The 23,066-nt window shown below is 39.1% G+C and overlaps 1 protein-coding gene across 1 annotated transcript; it reads right to left on the reverse strand.

The window, feature by feature from the left end:
* Nucleotides 1-7,395: 7,395 nt before the first annotated feature.
* On the reverse strand, nucleotides 7,396-20,624 carry LOC135115370 (uncharacterized). Its single transcript, XM_064032067.1, has 10 exons — nucleotides 20,603-20,624; nucleotides 18,286-18,432; nucleotides 16,284-16,334; nucleotides 15,615-15,728; nucleotides 14,018-14,183; nucleotides 13,389-13,510; nucleotides 12,602-12,922; nucleotides 12,171-12,350; nucleotides 10,649-10,996; nucleotides 7,396-9,404 (listed from the first exon to the last, which is right to left on the reverse strand). Exons 2-10 carry the CDS (start codon nucleotides 18,427-18,429, stop codon nucleotides 9,366-9,368), a joined length of 1,485 nt encoding a protein of 494 aa, XP_063888137.1. The 5' UTR covers nucleotides 18,430-18,432; nucleotides 20,603-20,624; the 3' UTR covers nucleotides 7,396-9,365.
* Between the last annotated feature and the right edge of the window lie 2,442 nt (nucleotides 20,625-23,066).

Raw genomic sequence — 23,066 nt, forward strand, 5'->3', positions numbered from 1 at the left:
GAAAAAGGAAATAGCAAGGAGTATGAAAAGAAACAAGAAAGGATAGTTAAGAATAAAAAATAAAGAAAATAGTAAAGAAGCACTCAAAAAGAAGTAAAGAGAGAAGAAAAAGAAACAGGAATAAGAAAGAAAAAAGTAGTAAAAAAATACAAGGAAGAAGAATTAGAAGGAGGAGGAAAAAATAGGAAAAAAAAAAAACATAACTATTCATGGATTAATAAAAAGGTATGTTATTCTCACTCATAAGAAAAAGATAAAGAAGAAAAGGAAATAACAAAAAAAAGAGTATGAAAAGAAACAGGAAAAGAGAGCAAAAATATTAAAAATCAAGTAATCAGGAAAGTAAAATATTCTCATCCTTGAAAATAAACAAAAAGGTAAATAATATGAAAAAAAAAATAATAAGAAAGGAATGTGAAAAAAAAACAAGAAAAAAGATAGGAAAAGAAAAATGAATAAAATAACAAGGTGCAATTAACTTTCGCTCTTAAAAAAAGAAGAAAAGTAATAAAAAAGTAACGAAAGATAAAAAAAAATAAGATGTCAGTCCTAAAAGAATGAAAGAAAAAACAGAAAATTATAAGAAAACAATACGGAAAGAAAATAAAAAAAAACAAAAAAAAGGAAAACGAAGAATGAAGAAAATAAATAGAATGCATTATATTTTCACTCCCCCACAAGGAAAAAAAGAAAATAAAATAAAAGAAGGAAGAAAAAAAAAGAAAAATTGATAATGATCTCAGCCAGTGTGATAAATAATGAACAAACACGAGGTGCTGCATATTTATAGCACCATCTTTCTTTGGGATTTCATGTCTGCTTCAAAAAGAAAGAAAAAAAAATGTTGGTTGCATTTTTTCGAGACTCTTATATGACCTTGTTACTTTGTGTCAATACGTAATTAAATAGTAGTAGTGGTGATGGTAGTAGTAGTAGTAGTAGTAGTAGTTATATTATGTACGGTGCTTTTTTATTTGTTGAATTTTTAGGTCATCCAGTCAGTCAATCAGCCAGTCAGTCAGTTAGTTAGTCAGTCAGTCAGTCAGTCAGTCAGTCAGTCATTAAATATTTCCTTCAGTCAGTCAGGCATTCGGACAGGTAGGCATTCATTCAGTCGGTCTATCAGTCAGTCAGTCAGTCGTACATTCACTCCACCAGTTAGTCCGTCAGTTAATCATTCATTCATTCATTCATTCATTCATTACTTCCTTCCTCCCTTCCTTCCTTCCTTCCGTCCATTCATTGTCAATCAGTCAGTAAGTAGTCAATCATCCATTCATTCAGTCATCCATCCATCCATCCATCCATCCATCCATCCATCCATCCATCCATCCATCCATCCATCCATCCATCTATCCATCCATCCAAACAGTCAGCTAATCATCCATCCATTCATGCATTCAGTCAGTCACTCCATCAGTCAGTCAGTCAGTCAGTCAATCGTTCAGTCAGTCAGTCCTTGGCCTCATCCTTTCAACCTACAGACACAACTCTCGCTTGGAAGAGAGAGAGAGAGAGAGAGAGAGAGAGAGAGAGAGAGAGAGAGAGAGAGAGAGAGAGAGAGAGAGAGAGAGAGAGAGAGAGAGAGAGAGAGAGAGATAAACATAAACATACTACTAAGACACACAGACATTGAAATATACATACATACTCGTACATACATGCATATAAACATACTGTATATACACACATACATACACAAACACAGACAGAAACTGACAAAGACAAACAGGTAAAAAAAAATTCAATAAAACCAAAATAAAAAAAAAAATAAAAAAAAACAGAGAGAGAGAGAGAGAGAGAGAGAGAGAGAGAGAGAGAGAGAGAGAGAGAGAGAGAGAGAGAGAGAGAGAGAATTGCACCATATTCCCACATTCTTTTCTTTACTGGTATGAATGAAGTTGTAATCCGCACATTCCACCAGTAGTAGTAGTAGTAGTAGTAATAGTAGTAGTAGTAGTAGTAGTTGTTGTTGTTGTTGTTGTAGCAGCAGCAGTAACAGTGAGTATAGGGTGCAGTCTCGCCTTCGTAGTATTAATTAGTAGTAGTAGTAGTAGTAGTAATGGGTGCAGTAGTGGTGAGTGCAGGGTGCAGTCTTGCCGTCCTTGTCCCCTGAATGTTGATGCCAAGGTTTACAGGTCATAGAGGCATTCCTGTCAGCCAGTGACGAGGGAGTGAGGCCAAGCAGGATAAGTAAAGTGAAATGTTGTAGGAAATAAAAACGAGAGGATCAAAAGAAGGAGGAAATGAAGGGGAAAAAAAAAATGAGTAATCACGAAAAATTAGAAGACTGTATAGTATTTTATTCCTGAAAAAATAAAAAGATGAAAGAGAAAGGAAGTAATAAAGAGGAACATGAAAAGAAACGGAAGAGATAGTAAAAAAAAAAAAAGGCGAAAGAATCACGAGGAAAATAATAAGGTAAAATATTCTCGTTCCTACAAAGAAAAAAGAAAAAAGGAAGCAACAAACTGAGGGGACGAGAGGACAAGAGAACAGGAAGAGGACAGAGGAACGCTATCAAGGTTAACCCCATCACACATACCAGAACTTTCCCTGTCATTCTCTCATTTTCTCTCGTGGGGGACTAAAGCAATTCCACGTTTTTGTCTTGGCGATTTAACAGATTCTTGTGTGCGAGTCATTGGGAATTTGAAAGATGTTTTAGTTCTGTTGATGTTTAACAGATTCTAGTGGTATTTATATTTGGTTTTCAATGTTCTTTTTCTGTTTTACTAATGGTTTAACGGGTTTTAATGGCTGTTATTGGGTTTTTTCCTGTTTTTTTAATTTTTATTTTATAGTGGTGGTTTTTAATTTTTTTGGTAGTGAAAGTTATAAAGAATCTTCAACGGCGTTTCTTTAATTCTAGTGATGATTTAACAAGTTTATATGGTTATTTTATTGCGTTCGAAGGACGTTTTGGATTCCTGGGACGGCTTGGCAAGTGTTCTGCAGCTTTAGAGAGGGAAAACACTTGTGAATATGTCATTGCATCTGTGTGTGTGTGTGTGTGTGTGTGTGTGTGTGTGTGTGTGTGTGTGTGTGTTTTGAAATCTTGTTTTTGTGAGCTAAAATGTTTTCTACTCCTCCTCCTCCTCCTCCTCCTCCTTTTCCTCCCACACATCGCACGCACAGGTCGTCACAGCAAACCACTATTCAGGCATCATTCATACGTACGTGGGAAGACATACCGAAAATATACTTGTTGATAATAAGAATAATGATAATAATAAAAATAAGAAGAAGAAGAAGAAGAAGAAGAGGAAGAAAGGAGGAGGAGGAGGAGAAGCCATTAAATGTACGATAATTGTCTATAGAAAGAAATACGAGTAAAAGACCAATATATATATATACGAGTATATATATATATATATATATATATATATATATATATATATATATATATATATATATATATATATATATATATATATATATATATATATATATATATATATATATATATATATATATATATATATATATATATATATAAACAGACAGGAAAAACAAAATGTATATTGAAGTTACAATAGAAAGGAGTAAAAGATTATTGTCAAATAAATAAATAGATAAATAAAACCGAGAGAAAAGGCAAAATATTGACAAAAGTCAAAGAAAAACACCAGTGCTAGATGAATAAATAAATAAATAAATAAACATGTAAATAGATAAAGTTAAATCAGTAAACAAACAAAGCACACAGTCATAAAAAGCAAAATGTTTATTGAAATTACATAGAACAACAACAGCAACAACAACAACAACAACAACAACAACGACAACAACAAATAGCAAAGCAACACCTGAGAACCTCATAATTCTTACCTGTACCGAGGCAGCTCCAGCTGGGACGCCATGGCTTAATTAGCGCCGCTCACCTGTCCTGTGTACGCGTCTGTGTGGTCACGGCGCGAGGGAACAAGCTGCGGTGTGTTGCAGACTTGTTTCCTTCACGTCTTGTTCTTATTTGTGTTACTTATTTATTTATTTATTTATTTATTTATTGCCGTGTCCATGTGTTTGTGAGTTTTTTTTGTTTATTTATTTTTTTGTATTTTGTCATGATGTATTTAGACACCTTTTTTTATTACTGTTGTCATTACTTTCTTATTTCGTAAACTTACTGTTTTTCTAATTATGTGTTTTCCATATTCGTTTTTTTTTTTCTATTTTTTTTTCTTTCGCTGCTTCTTTTGATATTGTAATTATTATTCTTTTTTTTTTGTTTTCTTATTGATACGCCATATTCACCGAGCTCAGTTTTTATTATTATTATTATTATTATTATTATTATTATTATTATTAATATTATTATTACATATTTTCACAGCGGTGTTAGGAAGGTAATTTTCAGATCTAATCATCTCTGTAGTTATGTAATTACAAGTAAAAATTAAGACCTGAGCAGCAATTTCCACATGTGCCTTCACGACTAAGTAATTTTCCCTTGTAATTTTCACGTCAGAAACTTGATTATCACTTCTCTCGCACACTTACACTTTTATCACCAATTCCCTTGACGCATAACTTCACTCTTCGTCGTATTATTTCTTTTCTTCCATCCTTCGTCTTTTTTTTTTTCGTCAGTAGATTGTTTTCTTTCGCTCATAGTTTCTTCCACTTTTTTTTTATTGTCAAAACATGTCTTATTATTTTTCCTCACACAACTCCTTTATTTTCACTCGTCAGTTTTTTGTCTTTTTTATTTACCATCAGCAAATATTTCTTTCCTTCACTCACAACTTCTCTCATCTCTCACCCGCCAGCAGTTTGTGTCCTCTTGTCTATAACTTCTTCAGTTTCTCGCACCGTCGGCAGCTGTTTTGTTTCACGCATAACTATTTCGATTTATTGTGCTTTCTTCATTTTCACCGTCAGCAAATATTTTCTCCTCCACTTCTAATTTCTTTCCTCTTCCACAGTCAGCAGTCTGTATCTAATCATGACTTCAGTTTCCTATGCTTTTCGTTCCTTTCTCTTTAACTTCTCTTACATTTCACCATCACCATTTTTCTCCCTCACTCAAACCTTCTCCCTTCCCTCGTCAGCAAGGATTTCTCCCGCAGTCATAACTCCTTTCACCGCCAGCAGGTTCCCGATGTGGCCTGCGTGAATGGCGGGGCTCACCAGCTACTTAACGCCTCAGCAGGGTGTTCGCTCAATATCCCTCACGCTGAGCTGTCTAAGAGATGGTAGGTGAGTGTAGGTGTACTTAGGTAACGATCCCACCTATGACCTTGTTACCTGTCCCTTTCCTACCTTTCCTGATTACCTGAGCTGTGAAATTAGCGTAGGTATGAAGAAAATAGCGTAAGAAAACCAGGGTAGCTGTAAGAAATCTATACAGCAACACAAACATGCCTTCCTATTCCCATTTATATATTTATGTAGTCTTTTTAAAACGCCCTATTGACTCATAAGAACATAAGAAAACATGGACAACTGCAACAATTAAGCCATCAGACCTACACGTGTCAGTCCCTTCATAAACATGCTTACCTATTTTCATTTATAAATTTGTCTAGCCTCTTAAAACTCCCTCTAGACTCATAGACACATAAGGAAACATGAAAACTGCAACAATTAAGCCATCAAACCTACACGTGACATTCCTAAGTACTCCCATTTATAAATCCGTCTAATCTTTTAAAACTCCCTACTGAAACATCACTAGTGGCGTTAACTATTACAATTATTACCCTCAAGAATCAGTTCACGGCTACACTTACTTGTTTTGGCGTCTGAATTAGGGGATAGGATAGGCTTGATCGTGTGTGTGTGTGTGTGTGTGTGTGTATGTGTGTGTGTGTGTGTTGTGTTCATGCGTTGCTGTGTTTGGTGGAGCAGTCAGGGTTGAGAAATGGTTCCCCTGGCTCTTCTTGACGTCACGAGTAGGGTTGTTTGGTGTGCGTTGCTAGTTAACCACAGCTTTACCACGCACCCCTTCTCTCTCTCTCTCTCTCTCTCTCTCTCTCTCTCTCTGATATATGTGACGTTCCCCTCTCGTTTCCCTCTTGTGTCCTCTTACCCTCGCTTCCCTTCCTCCTTACCGTTTCTCCTTATTCATCCCTCATCCTGTTTCTTCTCTTCTATCCTCCGCGTATCCCTCTTTCCCCTCTCCCTTTCCTCTCGCTTCCCTTTCCCAGCTTCCCTCACTTTCTACCTCTCCCGTCTCTTCATCTCTCCATTTTCTTCTCTCTGGTCTTCTCCGTTGTTAACTTCATTTTCTATTCCTCCCCTCTTGGTGAGTGGTCCTTACTACCTCTCCTCTGATCTTCCCTCCTCCCCTCTTCGTAGTATTTTTCCCTGTCTCCCTCCTTTGCTCATTCATCTCTCTTCCGTCTGTAATTATCGAGTTTTGGATGATATGCTGAATATGTTGTAGAGATAAGACATAACTCTCTCTCTCTCTCTCTCTTGATCGACCACTTTCAAACATAAACAAAGAAAAAAAGAAAAGGAAAGAAAAGGCAAGAGCACACACACACACACACACACACACCAAATACGAAAACATCTCGGTCCTGGCACGTGACTGATTAGGCTTGTGCCAAATGAATTAATAATATACCGGCAGGCTCTATTAGATGCATACATTTCTCGACGATTAATCTGGCGTCATCTGAGTCTTGTTATTACCGTGGGTGCGTATGTGGAAAAAAAAAAAAAAAAGTAGATTGGTAGTTATACGTAGATAGGTATAAACGAAAGCAGCAGTAAATATTAGTCGATGTTTTAATGTGAAGTACGATTATATGTAGTCTGTGTATGATAGCAAGTTGAAGGTATTGTGTTGTCATTTCTGAGAGCGACATTCTAGTCACATGTAATCCTTATACATTTGATTGTTTCGCTAAAATTAATGTGAAGCCAGAAACTTTAAGAAATAAGTAATTCAAGGCATGGAGCAGCTTAATGTCCAGTGTTTTCCAGGGGTTTTGCGGGTGTGAAGATTCAAATAGTAGTAGTAGTAGTAGGATGATGAGGAGGAGAGGAGTAATGGCAGTAGAGAGAGAGAGAGAGAGAGAGACCGACCGACCGACCCCCCTCCCTCACCCATATTCCCTCCCAACTCTCTCTCTCTCTCTCTCTCTCTCTCTCTCTCAGCATTTCAAGACAGGAGAGAAAAATCACACACTCTCTTTCCCTCTTTTTCCATGTGTGAAGAGGTTACCTGGAAGCCAAAAAAATGAACCTCGCCAAGCTGGTAAATTAGAAGAAATCGAACCTGTAAAGAAAGAGAGAGAGAGAGAGAGAGAGAGAGAGAGAGAGAGAGAGAGAGAGAGAGAGAGAGAGAGAGAGAGGTTCCCAGCTTTTCCACCTCCCAGCCAGGCAGGGCCCACATTCTCCACAAGTGCCCATTATGGAATTGAAAAGGAACAGGAACACTGGATTTCTCAGATTTATTGTTTTGTATAAACAAGTTGACAGGCTTGTATGGCACTGCAGTATACAAGAATATTGAATAACTTTAGTAATATATATTTGGACTGAATAACTTCAGTAATATATATTTAGGCAGGATTATCTGGAGTGGTTCTTTGCAGGATTACTTCGACTTTGGGGATGCACAGCAGTAACCCAATGATGAGACAGTTGAAGTCTGCCTACAGAAAATTACCTGTTCATAATGGCGTGCAAGGTGTACAATGAGAAAACTGCCCCTGCTACCTGCTCCCAGGGAAGCAGTTTTTAGTGACTAGCTGAGCAATATATTGACTCATAACTGCCATGCATTCTGTCAGTAAATTTGTCTATTGGTAGAAACAAAATGATTGAGGAAAATTGCAGACTTTGCTCACTGTGGTCATGGCTGAGTTCACATCCAGCACCCAACACGTCTGTCATTACACTTGTAGGAAATTATCGCACATTAAGCGGGACTTGTAATTAATATTCAGTGTTGAAAGTGGGGAAACAGTTGAGATGCATGAGAGTACAAGTCTTAAATGATACAAGTCCTCTAGTTATGCTTCAGAGTAGAGGAGCTCTGAATTTTCCACCAGATGTCACTGATGCACATTTAACCAGTAAGGTTGAGATTAATGCAGCATTGACTATATTGTATCATGAAAGGAAGAGCTTTCTGTGGTAACATAATGAACTATATGATGAAATCTGCCTTGGAAGCCTATTTGAACAAGCCTTATTTGCAGTTGCACATGATCATATAAAAGAATCTTGGCCTTAGAACTTACCTGGTATTTAAAATGAAAGCCCTAGCAAACCAATGCACCCAGGCAAGACACCATTATGCAGGCAAAGCATACATCATACTGAGGATCTAATAAAGAACTATGTCAAGTCATTAACACCTGAAACATTGTTCATAAGAATGTGGAATTTATATTATATAGTATTAGAGACTCAGGTGGATGAGGAACATTTGGGCACAGTGTTCCATCCCACTGTGACAGACAAGAAAATCATACCAAGCCTCAGATCAGTAAGACATGAATTAGTTACAATGTATGGGTAGTCCACAAACATGTAAAGCAGTTATACATTATGGCCTACATTAGTGTCAGTGGTCTCTGTCCTAGCCACAGATCAGTCACTACAAGCTCTAAGCTCTCTCCATGAGGGAAAGGGCTAGCAGGGTGACTTGCAGACAACCACAGATGAATTAGTGTCAGAAAAAAAATTAATAAAATACTTCGCAGTCAGTTTCAAAATATTAGAGATGGAAACCTTACATAATCTCCTAAATTCATGTGGTTATGTTCAATAAACATTATTACATGATGAACAAATACCAAAATGAATGACAGGAAATAATTATTAAATTTATGAAAAAAATAAATTATGACCGTTTCAACACACATAATGAAAGTAATCGTTTCAGATACTTTGTGAAGAAAAGTAAACAAAACATGAGAGAGAGAGAGAGAGAGAGAGAGAGAGAGAGAGAGAGAGAGAGAGAGAGAGAGAGAGAGAGAGAGAGAGAGAGAGAGAGAGAGAGAGAGAGAGAGAGAGAGAGAGAGAGAGAGAGAGAGAGAGAGAGAGAGAGAGAGAGAGACTGATAACTAATTAAAAAATTAATTAACAAAATAACAACAACACAAACAAAGTCAACAACCATTACAAAGTCCCAGTCTCGGTCAGTTACACTCAGCACTCCCACACTCATCCAAGCACTGTTGCAGGAGGCTGTGTCTGTTACACATGCATTATGGCATCTTTGTATCTCATGTAATTCTCATGATTATATATTCCTTGCTTATATTCTTTCTCCATCCTGAATAATACAATGCATAATGATACTGAAGGAACTGAACAGCCTGGTAATATCAAATAATGTGTGTGTGTGTGTGTGTGTGTGTGTGTGTGTGTGTGTGTGTGTGTGTGTGTGTGTGTGTTTACTTGTCCTCCGAGTCTGAAGGCTGTGGATAGTGAAGCTGAAAAGAGAGAAAAGACCAATTTAATATTTCAAAACTACTACTACTGCTGCTGCTAGAACTGCAACTTACTGCTATAAATAAAAACTATGAAAACACAAATTTAGTATTTTGACTACTACTATTACTACTACTGCTGCTGGAACTACAACCACTGCTATAAATCAAACCTACCAAGTACCTATAAAAAAATATATGTGACCAATAATTTCTGTGCACAACCAGAAAAAAAACACTGCTCTCTTATTAGGATTATTTTCAAAGGCTATAGAGAAGATTAATTAGGTGTCTTTTCTTCACTCTGATAATATGGAAGCCTTGTTAAAGTACCACTGGAATCACAAAAACCTTAATGAGATCCAGAGGAGCCTGTGAACTCTTAGCCACCAACAGAACTTATGTAAAAGCAGTCAAGAATTTCATAAGCTGTGATGAGATTACTTAGGATGCTCTTCCTGCAATCCTCCCTGTACTTCCCAGCATGACCATTTATGTGTAGTTGATGATGTGCGTGTAAAAGAAGCTTCAGAACGCCTTATTGGCAACTAATGAGCAGCCACTGACTTGCCTTGATGTGTTCGGTCAGTCATTCTGTACGTTTCACATCAACAGGCTGTATTTTTTTTTTTCTGTAAACCTTAATAATCTAAATGCAGACAGTGACCACTTACAAAGTCTACTTTTCTCATTAATTATAGACAGTGGCTGCATACATTTTTTTTTAACAGACATCTCCATACTGCAGTAGTCTAAGTATAGATAATTTCAAAACCCTAAATAATGTGCTGTGACTAGATTTGTAATGCATTTTTTTAAACTCAGCAGCATCTTTATATCAACATTTTAAAACTTGGCCACCTCACAGGAAAGGCTGCTACTACCTGAGGATTAAATCATCACAAGCATCATGAAAACAAATACAGCCTATTAAACCATCACTTGAACCATGAAAACTGGAATAACATCCAACAGAACCTAACAAACTATTACTACCATCATGAAAGCACCCCTGAATACCCCAATATTTTCCAATGAAGCTTGTTAAACTATCACTAAAATTTTGAAAGCATTCTTGATAACCCCTTCAACATTCACTAGAGCCTGTTAAACTATCAATACCATCAGGAAAACATCTTTGAAAATTCCAATAACATCCATTAGAGCTTCATGTAATCAGTCACAATGATAAGACTACAAAACACTTAAGAAATATCTAAGAAAACAATTCCTATAATAATGCTTACTGAAAGTTGGAGAGCCATTTCAACCAACAGAGCTTCTTCACTTTTCATCAGCTCCAAAAATCTCTTGTCACACTCTTCCTCTCTACAACTATCACCACAGCACTTCTTCAAGTCATCATCTTCATCACTGTTGGAGCATTTCTTTCCACCCTCTTCTTCTTCCTCCCTTCCACAGCACATCGCTTCATCTTCACCATCATCACCTCTCCTGTGGCACGCAGCTCCTCCTTCATCATCATTATCTTCATCCTCCATCCCTCTGCAGCATGTGGTGCCATCTTCACCACTGTCCTGTTCCCTTCCATTTGTGGCATTGTCTCTCCCTCTAAAATTGTTGCCATCTTCACCCTAGGCATACAGATAGGGGCATTTAGATGAATGACAAAAGGTAGATGTACATTAGTCATAAGAGAAGTTTAAAAGATGAGACAAAGTTATGGGTGAGGATGATAGGTGAAGATAGGTAGGATGTTTCATATGGACTGCCATGTGTAGATGTGACGGCCTCTTGCAGCTTCCCTTGTTTTCTGATGTTCTTAAATATGAGGAGTACACTATTGCTGATGTGGCCTCTGTGCTTATTTCCATCTCAATGAACTTAGAGCCTGCAGAGGATGGTGTCCCTTACCCCAGCAAACAGGTCTGCAGTGACATCCAGGTTTCCACATTACACTCTCCCCAAGTTTTTCAAGCATTCATCTATCAACCTGAAGGGGAAAATGAACAGCTAGGAAGGGTAAAAAATGCAGTTCCATATTGCACTGGCTAACATGCCTGGTTACACATCTGCAGGCACCAATTTAAGCTGCAGTAGTCAGTTCATTGTTCCTTGAGGTTGGTCGACAGATTGGTCCCAAGAGAAAGCTGTCATTGTGGCCCGTATCCCACAGTTAGGGATAATGCCACCACAAGATCAAAGGCCAGTGAGACAGATAAGTGCTGAGGCCATGTGCAGCTAAAAATGTATGCCCTCAGCTTTACCTTGCATGAGTAACAGGCTGTCATTTCCTCAAGCAAAGACACAATTTATGACAGGGGTAATATAAGGGCATTTTATGTTAATAAAGTAAACAAGAACAAGTGAAATACAAAAAAATAAATGAAATTGTGTAGCACATGAAGTGAACAAAATCAAATAAAGTGAAATATAAGAAATAATAATAATAATAAAACAAGAAAAAACAAAAAAGAAGAGATGATTATGGTGTACAAATATGAAATGGAAGATAAAAATATAAATAAATAAATAAATAAATAAATAAATAAAATAAAATAAAATAGAAAGATAAGGTAAAAGTACAACACTTTCATCAAGCTAACATTAAGAGGACACAAGATGAGATATGGTAAGGATGTGCAGAAATCAGAAATACAGTTTTCTGAATAGAGCAATAGACAAGTAGAATGTATTACCAAAAGAAGTGGCATATAGGAATGTGTGTAATCAGACATTTTAACCTTGACTTAATATTGTGAAAATATAAGTAGTTAAACAGGAGAAAAAAAAAAAAATGGAACTTACCATGCCACAGAGAGATGGACCAAAGAAGCAGTTCATTTCCTTACTCCAGTCATTGCTTGCATTGCCACACAGCCTCTGCATCATAGCTATCTCCTCCTGCTGCAGCTTGTAGGCGAGCAGCACACTGGCATCCTCATCCTCAGCTGACCCACTGCCTGACGCTGCACACGATTCCTTCTCCTGACAAAACAAGATGATTTAGCTCAGCTCCAACATAAGGTGGGATTCAGTTTCTCTTTTATTAGTTTAGCTATCTCTTGGGCACTTAATAGTAATAAGTAAGCCTGGGGATGATAAACTGTTGTGATGTAAGTGGACAGATGACCCAACTTTGCAGAAGAATGATGTGTCTAAACAGTTGTGAGCAATGAAGGGAACAATTGTCCATCACTGAAAGATTAAGGAAGACTTGTGAAGGAAGAATGACTCACTTCTTCAGGTAGGTCGTGGGATCCAGGGGCAGACGCGGCTTGTTGGCGTTCAGCACACAGCCGTGAAGCCTCATACATCTCAGACACCTGCAGTGCCTCGGCCAGCATCATGTCCGCCGCCTCCTCCACCTCCTGCCACCTCCTCTCCACCTGGGCCTCCCCCTGTGCCTCAGCCTCTTGCTTGGACAGGAAGATGGCAAACTGAATCTGCTCCTTATATGACAAACTTATGCTGTCACATCCACTGCCACTGCCACTGCCTCTGTCACCAGTGCAGCTGCTCTTACCCTTGCTCATGCCATTGCAGGAGTCATTGTCACCCTGCAAGTAATTTGATGTGTGATGTTAAGTTTTTTTTTCATATCAGAAGGTGAGACTATAAGCTTGTATGCATAAATGATCTGTTTTTGAAGGCCACAGATTTGTCAGCTTCTCAGGGATGCTTCTTCTCATTGGTGATGCAAAATTCTTCTTTTTCTTTAACTAGAATCATGAAAACACTATTAAAAAAAACTACAGTTCCTGGCAGGTGTGTGTACATGTGTACTAGTTGCAGTACACAGGGCCTGAGCTACACTCCAGCAGTCCCATCTTTGTATCTATACTGATCCAGCCTTTCCTTCTGCTGATGTACACTCCTCACCCCTTATCACCTCGTCTTTTAGTCAATGCTGTGTATCTACCTATATTTTTTTTGGAGAAAGTTGTACTTTTATGTCACTCAAATACCTCCACTTGCCTAACTTTTTCTCATATCTCAGTTCATGAGTGTGTGGTTATGCCTCACCTGGTTGCCCCAGTCCTCCAGCATAGATATCATCACTGTGTTGGTGGGGATGGAGGCAAGGCTCCGCATCTCACATTTGCGGCAGGTGGGGCACCTAATGAGCCCCCGGCGAGCCAGTACCTCTACAAACAGCAACCCATTACCATCAGTACGTCCCCAGAGGGAAGAGTTTTAAAGCGCATGAATTCACAAGGTGCCTTGTTTGTTTATATGTAATTATGGGAAAGTTATAAAAGTTAGGAAGTTGCCAATCTCAAATGCTGGAGAAAAACATGCATTAATGCCTCAAGGACTGGAGTGTGATGCATCAGATGACAGCTGCTGGGTGCATTATGGCAACTGAATGTAAGTGATGATTAAGATACAACTACACTGTCATTTGTAAATCTGTAAAAACACTTGCCTGAAGTAGTGATGGCACAGTGAATTTCTATGCCCATAAATATAATAGAAAGTAATACATGAAGTAATTAACTGTTCCATATTAAGAGCTCCATACAGACCAAGAACAGGGCAGAAGTAGAGGCCTGATACTGAGCTTCTGTCTACAACATTTGTGTACAGAATGGCATCAATTGTTTGGAAAGTGTTCACTGCAGCTAGGAGTGTGCAGTGGTGTAGACACTTACCCACACACTCCCGGCAAAAGGTGTGCCCACAGTGAAGGATGAGTGGCCTCTTGGTGGTAGTTGTGGTGTAATCTTCCCGACACACATCACATTCCATCCACCTTGCCCCTTTGAAGGAGGACTTAGATGGGAAAGAGGCACCACTGTCTCCACCACCAGAGGATGTCTGTGGTGGGGGCATAAAAAAAACAGAAAATAAGTCCTTTAATTGCCACTTCCCTAAAAATTAATGTTTCTAGAAGTTTAGTCAATTTAGTTTCTAAGGTGTTTTGGTGTTCTTGTCTACTACAAGTCACAGGAGAGATAAAGAGACACCTGCAAAGTTCCAGAGTTTCTTAGTGAAAGGGATGAGTGTTGAGGGAGCATGATACAAGTCCATGATGCAATGTTTTAAAGGAACAAATTATGAAGTGGTTGGTCTGAACTTCAAGCTCAGGAGTATCAATGGCTGCACTTGATTCCATGTGGTGCAACAGTGAACATCTAATGTATTTGTATTACCAAACCATTGTCATTGTCATGTCCTCTTTGGACTTATAGAAACACCAAAGAATTATTGGAAGGTGAGATAAATTCCAAGTCACGAGTTGTCCTGGGAGTGGAGATGTGCAGCACAGCACCTTACACACCAGGACCAAGTGACTAACAAATCCCAAGGTAATTTTGGGGATCTTTATACCTCCAGTTACATTACTGTTAACACATTCAGACTCCTTCATATGAATCTGTTGTTCTCCAGTCTTGAAAAGCTTCAGGAGATTTTTCCATCTTTAAGTTCTTTGTGTATCTAACTTTCATTAAATTTACATGCAGAAAGCAAGGCATCAGTGGTGAATTCCTGCCTTTATTCCATCACTCACTTGCCTCTCAAAACATACAGAAGATAATGTCCTGTTGGCCTTACTTGTGTGCCTCAGTTACTCACAGAAAGCAAAAATGAGACAAGGATGAGAGTAGATAGTTAATATTCCAAAACATTTCACCTCTTTATATTCCAAAAATTTCACTTCTTTATTTTCACCATTTTTACCAGGTTGCAGTTGTTGCCTTGGAATACCCAAGTATTATTTAATTTCCTCAACATTCTCACCTCCTTTGAATATGCTTGACCATTCACCTGCCACTCCTGCTTTTTCTTTGCTTTTCTCCCTTCTACTTTCCCTGCAGCACTATACAACCTTTAACATCAAGCACATTTGTCACCAGGTTCTTATGGGAGTTGTCAAAGTTAAAGACTGTTTACATTAGAAAAGGCCAAAGCATCCACAGGAACCTGACTAACTATCTCTGTGGCCTTTGAAAAACAGTCATGAGAGAGCAGAGCATTTATGAATACTAAGTCTGTAGATGAGCATAAAAGCATGTTGTGAGGGAGAGTGAAGTATGTATCAAGTGGAGAGAGAGAGAGAGAGAGAGAGAGAGAGAGAGAGAGAGAGAGAGAGAGAGAGAGAGAGAGAGAGAGAGAGAGAGAGTAGAGAGAGAGAGAGAGAGAGAGAGAGAGAGAGAGAGAGAGAGAGAGAGAGAGAGAGAGAGAGAGAGAGAGAGAGAGAGAGAGATATACAAACCCAAAGCAACAACAAAAATGGTTCTCCTTTACCGTGTTCCTGCCAGAAGCCCTTGGTGATCCTGTGTTGTTGTTATCATTGCTCTCATTGATTCTGTTCATGAGGATTGTCAGTCCCTCCAGCAGGTCTCTCTTCTGCTGTGGGTCCTGATGAGGAGAGGATGGGACAGGTGGTTAGTCTCTCTCTCTCTCTCTCTCTCTCTCTCTCTCTCTCTCTCTCTCTCTCTCTCTCTCTCTCTCTCTCTCTCTCTCTCTCTCTCTCTCTCTCTCTCTCTCTCTCTGCAACACAACTTTAGTCATTCATACCTTTTTCCATCCCCAATACATACATTCCTCTCCTCTCCTATACTATACTACTCAATTTTTTCTCTTAATTATTACACAAGAATTCATACCTCCTTCATATACAATAGTAGGTTATAGATTGCACTTTCTCCCTTTCTCTGTACTGTAGCTTGTTTTAACTGACTGTCACAATTGAGAGTTGAGAAGTGACATCAAGCAGCTTAGTCAAGAAATGGAGAGAAAAGGAGGAGGAGGAAGAGGAAGCATGGGAAAAAGGTGCATGCTCTCTCTCTCTCTCTCTCTCTCTCTCTCTCTCTCTCTCTCTCTCTCTCTCTCTCTCTCTCTCTCTCTCTCTCTCCTCTCTTCTCTCTCCTCTCTCTCTCTCTCTCTCTCTCTCTCTCTCTCTCTCACACTCACCTGAAGCAGCCTACCAATGTCATCCTGATATCTGTTCAGCAACTTCATGGACTGAAATGAAGAAAACAAGAGTTACAAAGGGCATTAATACATTGTAAATAAAGATAACATGACCTGCCCTCCCCCCACTCCACCCCCTTGGAGTGTCATGGAAACACTGATAAATCAAGCTGAAGGCACAGGAAATGACACATAAGATATCATTGCTGGGGGACTGAACCCTGGCCAGACACTCAAGGGAATGCAAGTCTGCCACACAAATCATGCTACATGCATTGCTGAGAGGGAAATGTATAGGCACTTTGAACATGGAATGCATGTTTTATTGTAAGAGAAATGTTTCAGACAAAAGATATCAGTATTAGACAACTAACTCCATCTAGTCTACCACATCCTCAGTCCTTGGCCTTTGAGATGTTCTAATCACTGAACAGATCGAGTTGATTGTCCAATACTGTTTTTTGTCTAAAACATTTTTTTTGCAATAAAACATAATTTCTTTGTCTAAATATACATCCATTCCATATAAGAACATACAGGAAGGTGCAACAAACCAGCAGACTTACAAGCAAGCAGCAGTGCTTACATCTACCCATATCCACTTGCCATCCCTATCCATAAATGTATCTAGTCTCCTTTCAAAGCTTTGTATTGACTCAATACTTGATTATGGAGTCTATTCCAGTCATCTACCACTATTTAAGAAGCAATTTCTTCCAATCTCTTTTTTAAATTCATCAGGCTTGAACCTGTCACTTCTATGTAGTCTTATCTGATTACTAACCCTAGGGATACTGTTTATATCATCCTTATATCCCTTGTACCACTTAAATATCTCTTAATCAACTTATCTCAAACAAATGTAAATCTAAAAGCTTTAGTCTCCTCACAAGGAATATTTCTCATTCTTTCTATTCTTTCAGTCCTTCTCTGTACTGACTGACAGATAGATCTTTACTTGTTCTGCAATATAGGGGCCAGAACTGCACTGTATATTGCAGATGAGGTCTGACCAGTGGTGAGACCAGTGGTGATTATAACTTTAATATAACTTTGGAACTTCCACCTTTCATGGTCCTAAAGATAAATCCTAATAGTACAGTTTTATTTCTTGTCTCTACACATTGTTTTTACTGATATATCTGAGCTAACTGTGACTTAATCTTCTCATCCTCTGACCTTGCCAGAGCCTCAGTCTCTGTTTACTGATGATGATGATTTCCTCTTTCTGTGCTAAGTACTTTGCATTTGGTAATACTGAATTACATTTACCATCCATCTGTCCACTTGTTCATCTCATCCAAGTCTGCTTGCTGGACAGTTGCATTGCAGTTTGACCAAATTAACCTACCTTGCGTTGTATGCAAATTTACTAATATCATTAATAATTTCATCATTTAAATTATTAATGTATATTGAAAATACCTAACAGTTCCCCTAAACCTGACCCCTGTGGAAGCCCAGCAATCACTTGTCCTTACTTGGATTGACAGCCATAAATGTCACTTAACAAACCTAATGCATGCTAGAACTTCTGCATCTACCTCAATCTTGCTGAAGTCTTTGGTAGGGAATCTTATAAATGCCTTGCTAGTCTTGGTACTGCCACTTGGTACATCTTTTCCTAATTACCAATCACTCTGAAACATCTTTCCTTCCACAGCCAAATCCAATCTTTGAACTGGAAAGAAAAATGCTGCAAAAATGTTGGAAAGAAAAATATTGCAAAATGTATTCTTTTTCATTGCTTTCTTATAGATGCTTATAAAGACTTCACACATAGCTTCTGGTGCTGCTAATTGTTTCTTGTTACATTAAAAAGGTTAACTTCTACAGCTCTTAATATAAGGCAGCAATTCATAGTATGTACATCAATTTTTATTCCACCTGCACATGTGAAACTCGCTGCCGTTCATGACATCCACAACATGAGCCACTTAGGGAAGCAACCATAGAGCAGAGCAGAGCACTGGTTCAGTAGTATCCATCACCCAGCACTCACCTTTACCACAGCCTCATTCCCCTGATGTTCGCCCCTTATGCTGCACCACAGGGAGTACAGCTCATGGCCTGCCTTTATAATCTCTGGCAGGGAACGCAGAATTACTGATGTCCAGCTAATTGCCATCATAGCAACGTTCGCCATCTCCTGTCAACAGAGGGAAGGATAAATAATGATGGTATTCCCAAACACTCCACCATCTTGTCTTGTGTACATTTAAGGTGCTCTAGTGAAAGTGATTTTGGAGATTTTCTAGAGTGCTTTGGTGATTTCGGTGGTGGTTTAACAGTCTTGTGAAAGCTATTAGAGGTCTTTAATGATTTTTAATGATTCAGCTGAAGGTTTAAGTCTTGTAACAATTAGATTTTCACAGGAAGTTACTAGGGTTTTCAAGGGTATTTTTAATGATTCCAGGGGTGGTTTAGCAAGGTCTTGTTAAAGTTATTAGTGTTTTCAAGGATGTTTTAATGATTCTACTAGTGGTTTGTCTTTTTTTTTTCATGATTCTTGTAGTGGTTTAAGTGAATCTGAAAAACTAATGATTTTAGTAATAATTTGGCACTTTTTTTTTTTTTCCAAGGGTTTCAATGATTCTGGTGGTGTATAACAGGATCTAGTGTTATAATGGTTTTCAAGGGTGTTTTCATGATTCGTGGTAGTTAAAAATTCTAATTGAAGTTATTTGCGTTTTCAAATGTTTTCATTCTACTGGCAGTTTAGCTGGCTCTTGCGAAATTTATTTGTTTTCATGGTTTTCGTGGTAGTTTTACAAGATATGTTGATTAGAATATTGAAGAGCGTTTTTATTTATTTATTATTTTTTTTCATGATCAAGGGAGAGAGAGAGAGAGAGATTTCTGCAGTCTTGAAAAACATTCCTGGGTAACAGCAATGAAAGGCGTGAGTCAGGTGTGGTGTGTGGTGGGCATGGGTGAATGGTCCTGCAAGTGATGAATGATGCTTGTTAGAGGAAATTAAAATATACAACAAATTCGTAAATACACTGAATATTCATTAATTAAAAAAAAAAAAAGTACTCCGGATCCATTTAAAACATCGAATTCTGAGAGAGAGAGAGAGAGAGAGAGAGAGAGAGAGAGAGATTCGCTCTATAAAAACAAATATCTATAAACAGCAGGAGAGAGCTAGGAGCCTGAGCGATAGATAGAGCGAATATCACCAACGTAACCCTAAACTTCCCTCTACGCTAATTTACCTCTACGTATATCAAATCTTATCGTACGTAGCTTATCAGCATCTCCGAGGAAGGCTTGAAGAAAAAAAAATGCGGATATGAACGACATGAAGAGTGACTGAGAAAAGTGGCAGACGAATTCGTAAACACGTATATCCTAAGTCCCGTAAGCGTTACTTTTCTGCGATACGAGACGAGCGGTGCGGCGAGTCTTGTCTGGTTCCTGTCCCGCTCTGTTACCTGGTTCACTTTTGTAGTTTTTTTGAGTGATTTCCTGTTTAGTGAGGCATCATACATCAACTAGCAATACATAAATATACCAGTACACAGAACATGTCGTGAAATAAGTTTATTGTGTTAATAAAGAAAATTTCTCTCTCTCTCTCTCTCGTTTTTTTTTTTTTTTTTTGTTAGACACGTACGTTGTGATCTGACATAATCTACCAATACTTCACACATTAGTTAATATACCCACCACTATATGAAATAATGGCAATTTAATATATTTCTAAACATAGGATGTACGCATTATGTATCTTTAGATCAGCACTTTTAACAAACATCCTGCTTACTTCTCACAGCTGAACTGTCGAGCCTTCCTGATATGTTACACGAAGTTGGATAGCAGTGTGGTTATTCTGGTAAATATTCCCCACTTCCTCCGCCGCTCCTTCTTTGCTAAGCGACGCACAGCAACTGGCTGTCTAGTCAGTCTAGTGTCTGCCTGTGTCTGTCGACATTTGGCAAGGCTGGTGGGGATTGGGGTAATATCTCACCCCCCTCCCCCACTCCTCTCCCCTTGCCTCCTTCTCTCTCTCTCTCTCTCTTCAGTGCGGTGCTACAAAACGTTTCTTGTTAGATGTGGGGCAAATTTCAACGTGGTATAAGAAATGTGTAAAAAAAAAGTAATAATAATTATATTTTGACATTACCCGATGTGCTGAGCCAAAGACTATATTATATTATACAAAGCCGTAAGTAAAGAATCTCCATCACTAGGCAGACTCGTTTGCGCCTCTTCCCCCCACCTCCCTCTCTCTCTCATTATATTATTTCCTTTTGACATGTCGTGAACTGACATCATCTAGTAATACGTAATACATTGATATACCTACCACTTACGTGACATAATGGCAGTTTAGTATATTTTTAGGAATGTGCGAGGTTGGATGTAGCAGCATGTTGCCATTATGATGGGTACTCCCAGCTGCCCCGCCGCTCCTTCCCTGCAAGGCGACAAGCAACAAGTTAGCAACTATAACAGTCTGACGCAGCGCTCCAAAACGTTTCTTGTCACTAACATTTCCTCTTTCTCCTTCATTGTTGTTCTTTTGTTCTTCCATCCGTACTGTTATAAGTGTACGATTATTACGTGTGTTGCTTCAAAACGTGTTTCCAGATTTCTTCTGTTCCCTCAGTTCTTCCCTTCTCTGTTCTCGTTATTCTCAGAAGGATGTCATGTCATATAAAGAGGAACAGACATGGGGCGGTAACCTGTAATGTGATGTGGCTTTGATTCAGGTGGCATTAGTAGCATCAGTGATAACCTTACTAATACTGGTCAGACTCTCTCTCTCTCTCTCTCTCTCTCTCTCTCTCTCTCTCTCTCTCTCTCTCATGGAGAAGGGACCTGCAACGCATATGCAGTACGGTAGCTTAAAACGTTTATCCCAAACCTCTATACGTATTTCACTCTGCTATCCGTCTCTCAAGACTTATTTTAGTCTTACACACACACACACACACACACGTATAGTCTCTATGGAGCAATGTCCTTCGGGACATCACGAGAGTTCAAAACGTTTCTAGCAAATGCACGTATTAGAATTCGTGTTAACTAAATAATAAATAACAATAATAATAATAATAATAATAATAATAATAATAATAGTAAATATATAAATAAATACCAAACTCCCCCTATCTAATCAGTTAATTGTGTAATCAACATGCATACTGGTATTTCCTGTAATGTTAACGCAGGCAGTCGCTCCCAGCATGTGAGGGCCCGGCATCTTGTGGCTCCCCTCCAGAAGGGCGTCTCGGGGGGGAACAGCTTGGCCTGCGTGGGGGGCGGGAGCACCAAAAACAAATTTAAAACCCCAAAACACACGTATTGTCAAACTTTACGCATCTACGCCACAGTTCGCAACCACGTATATCAGCCATTAATTTTAGTGCGCTTTTCTATTACTAGTGACAGAATAACTAGGATTTTACATGTATCACTATCAATAACATCAGTAACAACGAAACTTCTAGCCTAAAAGCAGTCCACACGAGGCAACGCGCTTCAAAATACGCGAAGGGAGTCAAAAGCGGTTGTAAAGATTATTCCCACGACTCTAGTGATAGTTCAACAAATACGTACTATCAATAACAAAACCACCAATAAACGTATGAAAAATAACTGGAAAACACTGGAAATTAAGATACATAATGTCTTAACGTTTTCTTGTTTGTCCTTCTACTCCTGTTTCTGCTTTCTTCCTCCTCCCCCGTTCCTTCTTTCTTTCTTTCTCCTCCATTTCTCACTACTACTACTTCCTCCTCTTCCTCCGCTCCCTCTTTCTTCCTCCTTTTCCTCCTCCTCCTTCACCGGCTTGTCAGGATTCACCACTGACCCGAGACACCGTGACAGCAATGACAACCACCACCACCACCACCACCACTCGGTCATGCCACTGAGGTCATTCAAGACACTAGCGATAGTTCTATATAATTATACAATTCGTTACCTTGGCATTCTGCTTCATCAAGAATATATTGTTTTCTTTCGTCTGATCTTGCACATGTAAAGAATTGTCTTGCCTGATGAACGCGACACTAGTTATTACAAAAAAAAAAAAAAGGGGCCACATCACAAGCATCACACCCAACCACACCACACAGCACTCAACCACACAAGCACACCACGCCATATAGAGCACGTAGCCTCACCACTCCACGCACAACACAGCCACACCGCGCCACAAACAGCATCCAGATACACCAGACACACAGCATTCAACCACACCACGGCACATAGGCATACCACGCCACACACAGCCACGCTGCGCCACACACAACCAAACCACACCACACACAGCCACACCATGCCACACAGCCACACAGATTCACCACGCCACACCACGCTACACACAGCCACACCACGCCACACACAGCCACACCACGCCACGCACAGCCACACTACGCCACACACAGCCACACCACGCCACACACAGCCACGCCACGCCACACACAACCACACACAGCCACACCACGCCACACACAGCCACACCACGCCACACAGACACACCACGCCACACACAGCCACGTCTCGCAGCGGTGCCAATCCGCCACCAGGGCCTTAAGGTAGGCGAGGCACACCGTCACCTCGGCCTCGCGTCCCTTCACGTGCACGTGCACGCTTACTTTGAATTAAAGAATTAAGCTCATTAAACTCCATAATTACATTTATTGTTATGATCAATAAAAAAACATCTTACTTTCTTTTCTTATGCATTTGAATATTTTTTTCTTGAAAGAGATGGCAATGATTCACTGGTGCCTGACTTGCTGCAGGACCAGTACAGAATCACTACAC

This window comes from Scylla paramamosain, chromosome 29 (genome assembly GCF_035594125.1).
Source record: "Scylla paramamosain isolate STU-SP2022 chromosome 29, ASM3559412v1, whole genome shotgun sequence".
NCBI classification, from domain to species: Eukaryota; Metazoa; Arthropoda; class Malacostraca; order Decapoda; family Portunidae; genus Scylla; species Scylla paramamosain.